General features: G+C 50.0%; 1 protein-coding gene across 2 annotated transcripts in view; it reads right to left on the bottom strand.

The window, feature by feature from the left end:
• FANK1 (fibronectin type III and ankyrin repeat domains 1) overlaps positions 1 to 14141 on the bottom strand; it is a 120823-nt gene that overhangs the window by 18974 nt on the left and 87708 nt on the right. Inside the window, exons 2-3 of one of the 2 annotated variants that reach the window (XM_040254434.1) lie at positions 11043 to 11207; positions 6582 to 6706 (exon numbers count right to left, since the gene is read on the bottom strand). In XM_040254434.1, the coding sequence (XP_040110368.1) occupies positions 6582 to 6706; positions 11043 to 11092 (175 nt within the window). In that variant the 5' untranslated portion in view covers positions 11093 to 11207. Of the gene's footprint in view, positions 1 to 6581; positions 6707 to 11029; positions 11208 to 14141 lie in introns of both variants that reach the window. The other variant, XM_040254433.1, reaches the window with a different exon arrangement.

The raw sequence follows: 14141 nt of genomic DNA, 5'->3' as shown, positions 1-14141 counted from the left end.
TGGGAAGGTCCCCTGGAGAAGGGAATGGCAACCCACTCCAGTATTCTTGCCGGGAGAATTCCATGGGCAGAGAAGGCTGGCCCGCTACAGTCCACAGACTCGCAGAGTCGGACATGACCAAGCACACATACTCTCGCGCAGCTAACAGTAACGGAGCGGCGGATGCCCTGGCCCCAAGCAGAGTGCCTTTCCTCTCTGCCTGGTGTCCAACCTCCCACACATAAGTAGCATCCTACCTGCCCCCACAGGCATCGAGCTGATAATCCCTGGCTTCAGTCATCTCAAGGGGCTCGTTCATCTAGCATGTCTAAGGAACTTAGTCATGTATGGATGGGAGAGTTGGACCATAAAGAAAGCTGAGTGCTGAAGAATTGATGCTTCTGAATTGTGGTGTTGGAGAAGACTCTTGAGAGTCCCTTGGACAGCAAGGAGATCCTACCAGTCCATCCTAAAGGAAATCAGTTCTGAATATTCATTGAAAGGACTGATGCTGAAGCTGAAACTCCAATACTTTGGCCACCTGATGTGAAGAACTGACTCCTTAGAAAAGACCCTGATGCTGGGAAAGATTGAAGGTGGGAAGAGAAGGGGATGACAGAGGATGAGATGGTTGGATGGCATCACCGACTCTATGGACATGAGTTTGAGCAAGCTCGGGGAGTTGGTGATGGACAGGGAGGCCTGGCAGGCTGCAGTCCATGGGGTGGCAAAGAGTTGGAGACGGCTGAGTGACTTAACTGAACTAAGTAACGACCATCCCCGGTCTTCACTCTAGGGGGCACCAGAGAGAAAGAGACACACAGAGGCTCCTCCCCTGTCCTTCAGGCTGTGGGGCTGACTTTCAGCTGTTAGATTCTCAACTCTGAAAGAAAATATACCCCACAGCAGTCTTCTTACATCGCACATAAGGCTGCCTCCTGGGGCTCACCCCACAGCTTACCCTCCCTCCTACGTCCAGCCTGCAGAGGTCCCTGGTCACCTGTGCTGGTGGAGAAATGGTCCGGGGCAGCTCCCAGCACTGGAGCCCCTTTCCTGCCAGTTTGCCTGGATGAGTCTCCCTGGACAGAGTACAAGCTGGGAAACAGAGAGGCAGAAGAATGAGTGGATCCCTATCAGAGTGACCTTCAGCTGATACCCTTTCTTCTGTTCCAATAAAATAAATTTAAGCCGAGTGAAAATCACTCTTGAAACAACCATGTTGTCTGCTTGAGCTTGCCAACCTCCTCAAGACGTCTCAGCTACATTATACTTCCTTGTCATCATCCCACGTATAGTTTTAGACCCAGAGCCTTAAATAAAAGCAGCATGATAAGCCATCAGAGGGCAAGGCCCACAGCCAGCCCTGGCCTTTGGAGAGGGGTCATCTCTAGCCCCTTGGTTTCGAGAAGGGCGATGGGATGGCACAGAGGTTTGCTCCCCAGGGGACATTTGGTGAAGTCTGGTGATATTGTGACTGGTTGTCACGACTTAAGGGTTGGTACTACTGGCATCGAAGGGCTGGAGGCAGGGATGCCTCTAAACACTCTGCACACCAGGTAACCCCACAGCCTGAATTATCCAGCCCCAGATTCCAACAGTGCAGTGGCTGAGTTGGACACTAGAGTTGGATGGACTTAAAATGATCTATCCTTTAGTGAGCAAACGAAACCCAAAGTTCCCTCTCCCTCTCCCTTCCTGGAAAGGAGAAGGACGGTGTGGTGGGTAAGTCCGTTATTACACCAACGACCCCACCCCTGTGAATTGCAAACTTCAATCGCCACTAAAAACACAAAAGTACATGATTTGAATGGAATTGTTTAGAGGAACATAGGAATTGTATTAGTCACTCAGTTGTGGCCCAACTCTTTGCAACCCCATGGACTGTAGCCTGCCAGGCTCCTCTGTCCATGGAATTCTCCAGGCAAGAGCGCTGGGGCAGGTTGCCATTGCCTTCTCCAAAATTGTCTAGAAGAACATAGGAAGCTCATCCTATTTCTACTGAATTTTAAAGTATGGTATCCTAACTCAATCCTATTAACTGAATCTAGGACTTTACACGATGCATTTAGATTCTCCTTCAGACCACAGACCAGGACAAGAAAGGCTGAGGGAGTCATCCAAAGAAGGAGTGTGGGGCTTGACTAGATGCTGACGTAGCTGACCAGTCCACTGTAAGCTTCCACTCTTACTAAATGTTGGGTACAAGCAGACATCTTAAATACACATCTATGAACCCCAACTCCTGCCAAGTGTGAAGTGAAAGGGGAGGCCTAAAGCTTAGAAGCCTTTAGAAACGTGTTGATTTCTTGAAATGTGAAGGGAAATCCGAAAAGCACACTCAGCGCCCAGCACAGTGCCCCCTGACCACCTCCAGCCCACGCCGCCCCCTTCTCTGCCCCAGCACACCTCTCCTTGTGCAGGCCCTCCCCTTCCCAGCCAAGGAGCTCCGCAGCAGGCAAATATCAGAAAATGAAGGAAGTTCATTTCATGCTTAGAAGCTTGAGGACCACGCATAGCAGAGACCAGGGTATCATGATTTTAGGGTGTAATTTAAACAAATGTCCCTGGAGGCTCAGACGGTAAAGAATCTGCCTGCAATGCAGGAGACCCAGGTTTGATCCCTGGGTAGGAAAGATCCCCTGGAGAAGGAAATGGCAATCCACTCCAGTATTCTTGCCCGGAGAATCCCACGGGTAGAGGAGCCTGGTGGGCTACAGTCCATAGGGTTGCAAACAGTCAGACACAACTCAGCAGCTAACACAACACATTGTCTGTCCTGGCTTCTGTAACGGGTCATCAGCGCCCTCTGAACTCATTCTGAGAACAAAGGGACACCTCATGGAAGAGAAGGAAAACAACAGAATTGCTCACCACGCCCTGCTCGCTGAGCTCCAGCAAAAGGAAACAGTAACTGTCATCAGGGATGGGAGTTCTGTCTCAGCATTTACTCACTGACCTTCTCAGAGCCCTGCTGGGAAGGCAAAGAGGTACCGAGTGTGACCACCAGCCCAGACAGGGACCACCAAGGCTTGAAAGGTCTCACTGGTTACAGGAATTGACAGAGAAACAGGAAAGAAATGCAAAGACTCTTGTTTGCAGAGCAGCTCCTCCCATCCCACTCTAGGCAGGAGTCGTGAAGAACAGAGGAAATTCCAGGGTGAGCAGAATGTTTCAATCCCCCACCCCCAAGCCCTTTAAGACACCCTGGGTCTGGGCCCAAGGGACTGCTGTCAGTACATGCAACGGAACACGACCAAGGCAGGCTTTGCATCTGTGGGTCTGTTTCTCTGATGCTGACCCAGGGTGTCGCACTTCCAAATACTGAACTGATGCTGCCGGTGGTGAAGACACTCGTGAGCACCCACGTGTGTTAGACGGGTGGCACTGGTCAGGTGGGACCTCGGGAGGGGACACCTGGCCAGGAGGAGGAGGGGACAGAGAAGTGTTTGGGAAGCCTCAGCTCCCGTTCTCTAGGAGGGTCATTTAGCTGCAAATCCCCCCAGCAGATATTGAAGCAGCGTGATAACACCTTTCTTGGTGGAATTTAAGTCTCTATTAAAAACAGTGAATAAATGATGAGCTCATTGGGGGAAATATTTGCCAATTAAGAAGCAGCAGCTGTTTTTCTTTCTTTTTAAGGGCCCAACTGATTAAAATTGCACGCCTCATTTAAGCAAGAATCTCCTGTACTTTACCTGGGGAAGGGAAAAAAAAAAAAAAGGCTGAGCATCCTTTATTCAAACAAAGTACATGCTTTTGTGATTCATTAAAACACTTTCAAACCAAATGCAAATTATCAACCCACAGAAGCATTTTTGCTTGTTTTATATAATGTGCACATTTTTAATTCTTTGTTTAGCATGATCTGCCTCCTTAGGAGAGTCTGCTTTGTATATTATAGTAACAGCCTAAGCGAGCAGCAGCCAGCCAGAAGGAAGAGGTACCCAGATCCTTCCCACCCAGGAGACGGCCCTGAGGTCCGGCACGCGTCCTGGAGGCAGGTGCGTCCACTGTGACCCAACGCCCGGCCCCCAGGGCGTCACCAGGAGCCTCTTCTCCAGCCCACCCTCATCCTGCAGAAGGGTGCCGTGGAAGCCGTGGACTGCAGTGACAAGGGCTTTGGACCACCAGACCAGTTATCCACGGCTGCCTCTCCAAAGTCCACTCAGCAAGGAGAAGGCACACCACCACTGCCAGCTGACATACCAAGAGCTATGGTGGGTGGGGGGTCTTCTGTCTTCCTAGAACTCCAGGTGGTGCCCCGACTCCCCGTAACCTCTGGCCACAAGGCCCAGGAGCCCCTGACCTGGCTTCGGTGGGGTACTAAGGATACCAGTGGCCACCAGAGGCCTCTCTGTGCCCGGTTCCACTCACCTGGCAGGTTCAGGGGCGTCTCCCCAGCCAGTGGGAACCAGACCCACCTCCTGAGACACAGGAAAGAAAGCTGAGCCAGTCAGAGCATCTCTTCCTCCTCCCGGGTCTATCTCGGGGCATTTTGTTCACTATCTGCCCACGCATGTCTTAAGTCTTCTATAATTAGACATGACTAACCCATCACCCTCACCCTTCAGCACACAGTAGGTGGAAGCCAGGAAAGACGAATGACTATGTAAAATAAGAGGCAATGGAGTGTTGCTAGAGGCGGGGAGACCCTGAGACACGGCTCTGTGCTGGGGGAGGACCTGAGTGCCCGGCAGGCCAGGGGCAGCCTCACAAGGACCCACCCGGAGCAGAGCTCTGCCCCTGGAGTAGACTCGACAGGCCCAGGAGTGGAGGGGAGGGCACCCCAGAACGCAGGAGTGGAGCCCCCGGAGGGCTACAGGGAGCTGAACATTGGCCTAAGGGAGCCGCCTGCCCCAAAGCTGGCCTCCGGAGCCTCTCTTTACCCGATGGGCTCCCTTCGCCCATGTTTCTCCTCTCTGCTCTCCTCCCTTCTCTATGCCTTTCCCCAGCGCACAAAGAGCTGCCTTTTCTTTCCCCTAAAACACTCCAGGAGTCAACAGCTTCCACAGAAAAGCAAGTGCGTTCATCCTCTCCAGCTTCAGGGCCAAGCCATCTTTTCTGACCAGAATCTTCGGAATTGACCATTTCACATCAGAAGCCTTCTCTGAAACTGTATGTCTTCACAATCAGCTGAGCACCGTTTAGGGGGTGTACACGATGTCGCCACTCTCAGCTTTAACTAAATTCTCAGCTTGCTAAACTGAGATCCAACCCCCTAATGGCCCCTATGCAATGGAAGCTGTTATGAACCAACTCAAAATCTGAATGATCTTTCCTGCACATGAAAACTTCCATGAGTAAAGGCCTTACAGACACAACTGAAACTCTCTGAAAACATATACACCCGTATTCAAGCCAAATGCTACACTGAATGAAACTTGAAAATAACATTTAACTCACAAGAGGTGGATTCCCTTTATGCAACCGAGAAAAAGGTTTGTCTGTGTTTTCAGTAGGTGGGCCGGGAAGAAGACTTCTGACTGTTTTAGTCTTCACAGCATTCTGGTTCAAAGATGTCACTGCGTTACACACACACATTCAAGATGCTTTAAAATACTGATCACAGGGTTTCCCTGGTGGCTCTGTAGTGAAGAATCAGCCTGTCAGCGCAGGGGAAAGTAAAGTCGCTCAGTCGTGTCTGACTCTTTGCAACCCCATGGACTATGCGGTCTGTGGAATTCTCCGGGCCAGAACATTGGAGTGGGTAGCCTTTCCCTTCTCCAGGGGATCTTCCCAACCCAGGGATCAAACCCAGGTCCCCCACATTGTAGGCAGATTCTTTACCAGCTGAGCCACCAGGGAAGCCCAGCCAGGGGCCACAGGTTCGATCCCGGGTCTGGGAAGATCCCACAGGCCTCGGGGCAACGAGGCCCATGAACCACAACTACTGAGCCTGTGCTCTAGAACCTGGGAGCCAGAACTACAGAAGCCTGTGCGCTCTAGAACCTGTGTGTGCTCTGCAGCAAGAGAAGCCACCGCAATGAGAAGCCCGCTACGGCAGTGAAGAGTCACCCCACCAGTGCACCTAGAGAAAGCCCATGCAAATCAATGAGGACCCAGCACAGCCAAAAATAAACAAACCTTTAAAAGAGAAAGTATGATAACAGAAAATATCTGCACTCCTAAATCGGCCTCTCGCCCCTCCGCCACTGTGTCTCCACCCACGGCATCCCCAGGACCAGGTTTATGCGTCCAGTCATGACGATACACTGACGTTGTCTCAAAGGGACAAAATGCCAAGCGGATTTCTCCCCTGAGGGCACCCAGGCAGGCAGCCTGCTTCTCGGCCTGGGAACCCTTGGGGCGGCCCACACGCCCCGCGGCTCATTTCCTAAGAAAGGTGATTCCATCCTTCTTTTTCCTGAATGTGCGCTCCCAGGGTAGCGCCAGCCGACACAAAAACAGGTCTCACTTTTGTCTGAGCATGACTCGACTTCCGTTGTGGGATGGCCAGGCCCAGCCAGCGAACAATGTTATCACGGCGTTCAAAAATAGAGCGGTTTCTGCAACTGGTCAGGCCGAGCAAAAAGCAGAGCGTCTTCCCCTTCACGCTGGCCGGTCCCCGTTAGACAAACGGGCTCCGAGTTCTGATTACTCACGGGTCGTGGATACCGAGACCACCGGGCTGTACGCGTACTCTCCAGAGGGGCTGGTGACCTTCAGCCGAAATCGGTACAGGGTCCGCGGTTCCAGGCCTTCCACCACATGCTTGGTCGCGTAGCCCCTAGATGGGAGGGAGACCCACGGTGAAGACAGCTGCTCATGGAGGCTGCGTCCTCCAGAGCTACCAGAAGGGCGGCTGGAAGGGTTTCTGAGCACTGACTACCCCCAGGGCGGAGCTCACCTGGACGGCCGGCCGTCTCTCACCTTGGGCTGAACTCCTGGGTGCAAAGGACAAACCAGGCGTCTGCTCCTGCCCCCCAGGCGCCCTCCACCCGAGTCTCCCTCCCTCAGGCAGACACACAGCTGGCACGTGACTGTGCAGAGTAAGTCCCCTACACGAGAACCCCAAGCTGTGAACTTGCAAAGACGTGAACGTGAGCTCGTGTGTCCCGTCATCCAGTTGTTAGTTCACGTGTCTGGCGTACATTGTCACATGTGTGCATGCTCGACAAGAGGCTGTGCTTTTGTGTGCTCTTGTTTGCTGAGTTGTGTATCATTTACGTGACGAGCGTGACACACCTGTTACGGTACTAGAGAGCCGGTTGTGCTGGTTGAGCACCGAGGCTAACTTTGCTGGACTCAGAGTGGACTGCCCGACTCCCTGCCCCTGCAGGGAGAGGACGTGAGGAAGAAGAGGGTGGAGGAAGGAGGGGACGTGAGGAGGGAGCTGCTGGGGAGACGGGCGTGCAGGAAGGGTGTTCTCATCACGCCCCGCGGTCCGTCTCAGCTGGGAAACGTTTGCGGGAAGTGGGTGCTGAGCGCTTGGAGGACAGAAAGCTGGCCAGAGGCCGCGACGGAAACCTGTAGGCCTCTGGAGGCAAGGGCGAGGCTCAGAGCATTTGGAGCAGCAAAACGAGCCCCGGGAGAGGCAGGCAGGCCATGCTGCCAGCTCAGGCCTCAGAGGAGGTGCCGGGAGGCAGGGCCAGGGGCCTGTGTGTCTGACTCGCCACGCTTTCTAGGATGCCAGGTCTCCAAAAGCCCACGGACTCGTATGTCATCCCAGCGGTGCGCCCAACCTCGAGTTGTCCACAGATGCCCCCTGCTATCCTCCTCCTCTCACATCCCGCGCCTGGTCCACCAGCAAAAGTTTTCAAAATGGTCTTTAAAAAACCTGAATTCACCACTCTGTCATCTCCCACCTAAATTATTACAGACGCTCCCCAGTTAGTCCTCCCTGCTGTGGCCGCCTCGGCTCCTCCCTCAGCAGCCAGAGTGACCCTCCCAGGGCGAGACCACCATGCCCTCCACGGTTTATGGGGGCCCAGTGGCTTCTCCCCTGGCAGAGGGGAAGCCCCCAGGACCCTGGGGGTCTCCTCCCTGGCCCAGCCCCCGTCACCCCTCTCATTCACTCCACTGCTCAGCGTTTCTGGAACTCCAGGCATTTTCACCAGCTGTGTCTTCTGCCCGGGACGTTCTTCCAGACACTCCCAGATACCTTTCCCTTGCTCCTTCATACGGATGTCACCTGCTCAGTGAAGCCTTCACCTCCACGCCAAGCCCCTGGCTTCTCCTCCTCAGTACTCACCACCATCCGACACACCCTGTGTTTTCACTTCTGCCCCTTCCTTATCATTCATCTTCCTCATCACGAGGGAGGAATTAGGATCTGTTTGTCCAGTGTGGTATCCCCAGCAACCAGAACAATGTCTGGCACATAGTAGGTGCTGATTGAATGAATGAATGAAATGCATGATAGGGAAAATGACTGTTGGAGGAATTTAGAGGGGTAGATAATAGGAGAGCAAAAGGAACGTCTCAGTCAGGACAGAACCTGACTTGGGTGGAGCGAAGGATAGAGCAGGGTGGGAGGGAAGATTGTTCTGAACAGGAAAAACAGCTGAACACACGTGCAAGAAAATTCAAGGCATCGTCCAAGGACGTGAAGAAGATTTCACTGGACGGTTTGTGCTCAGAAATAAGAGACAGGAAGAGAGACAGGTGGTGGGCAAACTGAAGAGCATCCAGTGTTAGTCTGCGGGAGTCTGACCTTCATCCTGCAAGCAATGGAAACGCATTGCAGGCAACGTGACAAGAGGAAGGTTAAAAAAGAAAATGTGGGATTTGGACAATTACACAGCAACTAAAAGGGATGTGGACAATTACATCAGCCACTGTGGACAGCTGTAGGACCTGGGAACTCAGCAGTGACAACTCAGAAAACAGATCCTCCTTGCAACCTTGCAAGGGACATGCTGGAGTTGAATGAGAGAAAGCACAGAAAGGATGTGCAGAGGGAGAATTCACAAAAGCTAGATCACGGACTGTGAGAAGGAGCTCCTGATCAGATGACGGCATCGATCCAAGACTGGCTAGTGGGGCAGAAGAACAGAAAGTAACAGGTCGAAACGAAGTTCTTAAATCCACAAGCCCAAGGTCAGGTAGTCTAGATCGCCGCTTTTTTAAAGAAAGGCATTTCCTAGTTTTAACGACGATACATCCAGGGGGAAAGGGATGGAAACAGGAAAAGGTCAAGATTAACATGGTCGCACTCTGCCACCTAGCGTCAAGCCTTGTGCTAATCCTCTGCGATAGCTTGAGCGTCTCACAATGGTGGCTCAGGGCTGGGGGTCTGAAGGCCTCCGGGACAGGTCCTGAAACACCAGGCAACCAACCAGCTGAGCTTCCAGGCCAGGCAGCCCTCAGATCTCTGAGAAACCCAGGCTGGAGGCCAGTGGACCTGACTGCTCACCCAGCACAGGAGAAATGGAGGCGGAAAGTAAAGGAGCCCCTAGGAGAGCCCCACCTGACGTCTCCAAGCTCGGCTCAAGGTACCAAGAGAGACAGCAGGAAAGAAATTGGATCTTTTTCTCCATATATAGGGGTATTTATTATATCATCCTTCATGCTTTGGGGTGGATTTGTTTTTTTCAGGTACGTGCATGCATTTTTTTTTCTAGGTATAAAGAATTATTCATCAAATCACAAGGATACTGTGGTTAGGGTTTGCACCCTCACCACAATGCCACCTTGAGCAAAGTCCAGCCAAGCGCTGCAACTGTTCCGCATCACGACCTCATCATCACCAGGATCGTGACTCTGCCCTACAGCTTTCACTGACGTCCCCACCGGGGAAAGTGTGAGAGGTTCGCGGGATCGCTCTGTACGATTTCTCACAGCCAGATGTGAAGCTGCGATTATGTCAAAATTAAAAGTTACATATAAAACCATACTGGTACCTCATTTTCAGTCTTCTTCCTGAAACGCAAGTCATTTTACAAGTAGTAGAGCTGGCAAAGGAAGAAATAAGGATTGAAATAAAAGCTAAGGGGGCAGGGGGGAACAAATGACTTCTTGATACAAGTATTTTGAGGGCCTCCTGTGTGCCGACACTGTCTGGGAACTGGGGAGAAAGCCTGAAGCAAAGCAGGAATCTTACCTGCCTCTCGTGGAGTTTAGATGCTGGGGTCGGGGGGAGACAGAAAATGAAGAGACCGACAGCAAAGTGACTCCAGCAGAGCCAGACGTCACGAGAAAATGAAACCCGGTCACAGCAGAGAGGAGAGTGGGCTGGAGGGACGGCTACCTCAGGGGGCCTCTTGTGGAGGGGCCAGTATTTGATATGACACGTGCGTGGTGTAGAGGAGCCAGCTGTGTTACAAACAGAAGGAGCACTTCGCCGGTGGCGGAGTGGATAAGAGCTCGCCTGCCAAAGCAGGGGACATGGGTTCGATCCCTGGTCCCAGAAGATCCCACATGCTGCTGAGCAACTAAGCCTGTGTGCCGCAAGTACTGAACCCCAGCGCCACAACCACTGAGCCTGCACACCTAGCGCCTGTGCTCTGCCACTAGAAGTCATCTCAGTGAGAAAAAGTCATCTCATCTCCAGCGTACTGCAAATAGGAGTAGCCCCCCACTCGCCGCAACGAGTGAAAGCCCGTGCAAAGCCGTGAAGATCCAGGGCAGCCACAAAAAATAAAATAAATAAATAAAAACAGAAGGAAACGCACTCAAGGGGAAGGCGAAAAGACAGGCCCTGATGGAGGCAAGAGGGAGGTGGCAGGTGGGTTGGAAGAGTCAGCGAGGGACCAGTGATGCAACGTGAGTGTCAGGGAGTTGTCACACCAGTGCCCAGGGCAGCCTGATGGGAACCTCCTGCGATTTCATCCAACTCTGCTCTGATTCTGTCTCCACATTTCGGATTTGAAATATACACCATTAAAATATTTCAGAAGCCAGAGAGCTCTCAGAGGTCTAGGAGGTTTAATTTCAAAGCGACTGCTCACCCTTCTTTTCCGAAAACTCATCCTTCACGGAAAGAATGGATGCAATGATGCTCTCTCATCCTTTTAATTTCAAAAAACGAGTCTTCTTGGAGACAACAGAAACCAATCCAGCTAATCAAGAAACCAAAGCAAAATATTAAGCAATTCAACATTGCACCTACGTATAAATGATACCGTAAGTGTGCAATTTGGGGTCCTCTTCTTCGATGGAAAACCTGAACCATTGCTCTTGGGGCCCCTGCCGCTTTGCTTTCTTCTCCAGATCCCAGTATAGTTCAATGCTGTGATGAGTCACTTTGCCCACAACAGGCGGATGAGGCTTTGAGGATGATGCGATTTCTAGAAAAGAAAAACAATACAGTATTTCAGGGCTCTTTTCCCATAAGGACAAGAGAGACTGGCTAAGTGCCTCATAGCTGCTCAAAGATCAGCTGTGTTTTCCTCTACATCAGGCATACTGTAGGTATGTCTCCCTATGGTTTGAAGAACCTTGGAAAAGCGTTAAGTGATAGAAAATTCAGCTGATGCAGTGAGCTGCCACATTCATCAGCGAGGTGACTGCATCTTACCCATCGACCTCACAGTTCATCCATGGATCTTTCCAAAAGGTTGGTTAACTTATGGAACAAATTAGGATGTTCTCTGAGCTGATGAAAATCAGTTTGCCGCTATCATCCTTCAGTGAATTGGCTGGTAAGCAAAATCAGTAGACAAATGAAATCACTGGTCCAAATATTTGCAACACAGATGACAAAGGGCTGATATCGATTCTATATAAACACCTCTTACAAACTAACCAAGGGAAAAACCGGAAGGGTAATAATAACAACCAGGCGAAAGATGAGCAGTAGACAAAATGGTAAAAATAAACAATTTCCAAAAAGACATTCATATTGCCTAGTAGCCGTAGAAATGGATAACAATGTCAGACAAAAAGAGTTTCATAACCATTAGAAGTGACCATGTGGGGGAAGGAGAGTTATACATTGGCTGGTGGGGGGCAGGGTGTGGAGTATGAATTCTAGCCTTTTTAGAAAGCAGTAAGATGGCATCTATCAAAGTTAGAAATACATACACCCTCCTCTGCAACCATTCCAGTCTTGGTAGACTCTCCTGCAGAAATCTGAGCACATAGGGACATATATATAGGATGAGGACATTAACTGCTACAGCTTTTAGCCAATTACAGCAACAAAAGGAGAAGACCCATTAATAACAGAATAGTCAAATAAATGATGGTATGTCCATAGCATGGAATATTACATGGCCTTTAGAAATAAATTTGTCCTGCACTAGATGCCTTGAAAGTAGTTCCAGAAGGTATTGTTGAAGCAGAAGTCAAGATGTGGAGAAAAAGAGGATATTTCATTTCTGTAAAACATGACAAGGGGCGCGGCACACAGCAAGCTGTTCCATACCCAGTCGTTCTGTTTCATGTTACTTTCACCTCCCCTGCTGGATTTTTAGGTCCTTAGGGCTGGGCCCTTGACTCACACTGCCTTTAAAACCTTTCCCCGTCCCTCAGAGTTTTCAGGCCTCAAAAACTACCATTGTTATCAAGAGAAAACTCTAACTCGAAAAGATACCCCAATGTTCACAGCCACATTATTCACAACAGCCAGGACATGGAAGGAATCTAACTGCTCATCAGCAGCGGAGTGGATAAAGAACACAGGGTACACAGACATGATGGAGCATTACAAAGTCATAAAAAAGAATGAAACCGTGCCATTTACAGCAAAGTGGAGGGACCTAGACATTATCATATTAGGCAAAGTAAATCAGACAAAGACAAATATCATATGATATCACTTCCAAGTGGAATCTAATATATGATACAAGTAAACTTGTTTACAATACAGAAATAGACCCACAGAAATAGGAAACAAACCTATAGTTACCCAAGGTGATAGGGAGAGAAGAGATGAATTGGGACTTTGGGAATTAACATCTACACACTCTTACGATTATACAATGGAAGTGACAATAAATTCAAGGGATTAGATCTGATAGATGGAGTGCCTGCAGAAATGTGGATTGCGGGTTCACAACATTGTATAGGAGATGGTTATCAAAACCATCCCCAAGAAAAAGAAATGCAACAAGGCAAAATGGTTGTCTGAGGAGGCCTTACAAATAGCTGAGAAAAGAAGAGAAGCAAAAGGCAAAGGAGAAAAGGAAAGATATATCCATCTGAATGCAGAGTTCCAAAGAAAAGCAAGGAGAGGTAAGAAAGCTTTCTTAAGTGTGTGTGTTAGTCACTTAGTCATGTCCGATTCTTTGTGACCCCATGGACTATAGCCCGCCAGGCTCCTCTGTCCGTGGGATTCTCCAGGCAAGAATACTGGAGTGGATTTGCCATTTCCTTCTCCAAGGGATCTTCCCTACCCAGGGATTGAATCCAGGTCGCTTGCACTGCAGGCAGATTCTTTATCATCTGTGCTATAGGGAAGTCCCTTCTTCAGTGAAGAATGCAAAGAAACAGAGGAGAACAATAGAATGGAAAAGACTAGAGATCTCTTCAAGAAAATTAGAGATACTAAGGGAACATTTCACGCAAAGATGGGCACAATAAACGACAGAAACAGTATGGATCTAACAGAAGCAGAAGATATTAAGAAGAATACACAGAAGAATTATGCAAAAAAAAATCTTCATGACCCAGATAACCACGATGGTGTGATCACTCATCAAAAGCCAGACATGGTGGAGTATGAAGTCAAGTGGGCCTTAGGAAGCCATCACTATGAACAAAGCTGCTGCTGCTGCTAAGTCGCTTCAGTCGTGTCCGACTCTGTGCAACCCCATAGACGACAGCCCACCAGGCTCCACCGTCCCTGGGATTCTCCAGGCAAGAACACTGGAGTGGGTTGCCATTTCCTTCTCCAATGCATGAAAATGAAAAGTGAAAGTGAGGTCGCTCAGTCGTGTCTGACTCTTTGCAACCCCATGGACTGTAGCCTACCAGGCTCTTCCATCCATGGGATTTTCCAGGCAAGAGTACTGGAGTGGGACGCCATCACCTTCTCTGATGAACAAAGCAAGTAGAGGTGATTGAATTCCAGCTGAGTTATTTCAAATCCTAAAAGATGATGCTGTTAAAGCACTGCACTCAATATGCCAGAAAACTGGAAAACTCAGCAGTGGCTGGAACAAAACAGGACTGGAAAAGCTCAACTTTCATTCCAATCCCAAAGAAGGGCAATGCAAAAGAATATAAAAACTATTGCACAGTTACACTCATCTCACATGCTAACAGAGTAATGCTCAAAA

Source organism: Oryx dammah, unplaced genomic scaffold, assembly GCF_014754425.2.
Source record: "Oryx dammah isolate SB20612 unplaced genomic scaffold, SCBI_Odam_1.1 HiC_scaffold_14, whole genome shotgun sequence".
NCBI classification, from domain to species: domain Eukaryota; kingdom Metazoa; phylum Chordata; class Mammalia; order Artiodactyla; family Bovidae; genus Oryx; species Oryx dammah.
Note: the sequence above shows the minus strand (reverse complement) of the source record. Positions and strands in the feature narration are given on the sequence as shown.